This window comes from Apaloderma vittatum, unplaced genomic scaffold, assembly GCF_000703405.1.
Source record: "Apaloderma vittatum isolate BGI_N311 unplaced genomic scaffold, ASM70340v1 scaffold15291, whole genome shotgun sequence".
In the NCBI taxonomy this organism is placed as follows: Eukaryota; Metazoa; Chordata; class Aves; order Trogoniformes; family Trogonidae; genus Apaloderma; species Apaloderma vittatum.
In genome coordinates this window covers 1-1,686 of record NW_009697467.1, presented here as the reverse complement: position 1 = coordinate 1,686, position 1,686 = coordinate 1, and the positions used below count along the sequence as shown (strand labels likewise).

The 1,686-nt window shown below is 44.7% G+C and overlaps 1 protein-coding gene across 1 annotated transcript; it reads right to left on the bottom strand.

The window, feature by feature from the left end:
- Positions 1-4: 4 nt before the first annotated feature.
- LOC104267185 (toll-like receptor 7) lies at positions 5-1,680 on the bottom strand (the record flags this gene model as incomplete). Its single annotated transcript, XM_009877652.1, has 1 exon — positions 5-1,680. A coding segment is annotated over exon 1 (1,341 nt), but the record flags the coding sequence as incomplete, so codon positions are not given.
- Positions 1,681-1,686: the final 6 nt, after the last annotated feature.

Here is a 1,686-nt window from a genome sequence, read left to right as displayed (position 1 = left end):
CCAGAGTATTGCTCGTAGCTATCGCATTTTTCAGGCACTGCCAGAAGTAGGGCTGAGATCGAGGGTTAGTTGGCCACTCCAGGACAGAACTTCTGCACAGTCTCTTCCTCAGCCGGACATACCGGGACTTGTGCAAAACCTGCTCAAGAAATATCAAGACAATGACATCCATTTTTTCATCTAGCAGCCGCTGGTGGGCCATGTAGAATGCTGTCCTGAAGCGGCCGCTTTGAATATACCTGTTGGTCAGCACAAATACGGTCTTTTTGCTCAGCTGGATGCTCTGGGAAAGGTTGTCAAAGACCGGCTGTCCTGGGAGCCAGTCCCTTCCTTCCAGGCATAAATTGAACTGCCTGGCTTTTTGATCTTCCAACCTTACAACCAGTTCCTGCAGCACCCACTCAGTCACGGCTGGATCGTCATTGTCGTAGGCAATAAAAGCGTCGTAGCAAGCATCTGGTAAAGACAAGCGCCGATAGCCCTTCAGCTTGGCCGTGCAGTAGTGGTAACTATACCACATGTCCCAGAAATAGAGATGATTGATCACGGTGAACACCATAAGACCCAGGACAGCTGAAGCTGACACAGCGTACAGGATCACATACGAGGTGTCCAGCTCGCAGGTGTACAGATCCAAGAAAACCACGCTCCTTCCTCTGTGTGCCCCTGGGCCAGCACAGGTCACGTCCGTGGCCAGGAGAGGAATCGTCACCTGAGTCTGATTGATCCACCACACAAACCACACGGCTTCACAATTGCACTTGAAAGGATTGCCGTGCAAAAGCAGCATCTTCAGGTTGTTGATGACGTTTTCAGGGAAGCTAGATTTCTTAATTATTTGGATCTTGTTTGAGCTGAGGTCCAAGTATTTCAATGTAAAAGCACCTCTGAGAAAATGCTTGCTTAGCCTTTGAATGCGGTTGTTTCGCAGCATCAGTTCTTGGAGCGTTGAAGAGCAATTAGACAACTCTCGGGGAACAGTGGACAGAAGGTTATTGCTGAGGTCCAGAGTTTGTAGTTTCTTCAGATAGTGGAGTTCTCCCCATTTGAAACTCTTCAGCCGGTTATTGGTTAAGTTGAGGATCTTGAGTTCTGGAGGCATAGCTTCAAAAACACCATGAGGCAAAAAACTGAGTGAGTTGAAGGAAATATCCAGTTGTTCCAGGCGGCTCAGATTCTTGAAGAACGACAGGTATTTAGCATTCCCATCCATCCATAAAACATTTAAACGATTTCCTCTGAATTCTAAAATTTGAAGAGATTGACTTTCTATGCCTGTGTTAGTAGTGGTAGCAATCTCATTCTCATTCATCATCAGCTTCTTCAGATGGACCAAGTTTTTCATAAAACTAAGGTCATGACTAACACCTTCTGCTAGGAAATAGTGTTCATTATTACTCAGGTCTAGAACTTCTAAAAACCTTAGCTCTTCAAAAGCAGTTGAGTACAGCAAGTCAATCCTGTTTTTAGAAAAATCCAGATATTTCAATCCAGGTAAGTAGGAGAATTCACTTCCATTTAGAGTTTGACTTATTGCATTACCTGACAAGTTGAGGCATTTGAGGGAACTAAGACCCTGGAAGTCTAACGAGTTAATAAAAAATATGTTGTTTATGCTTAAATCCAGAGTTTCTCCATATTTCAGGCACTCTTCCTTAACTGAAGACTCATCGGAAGCAGTCTCTT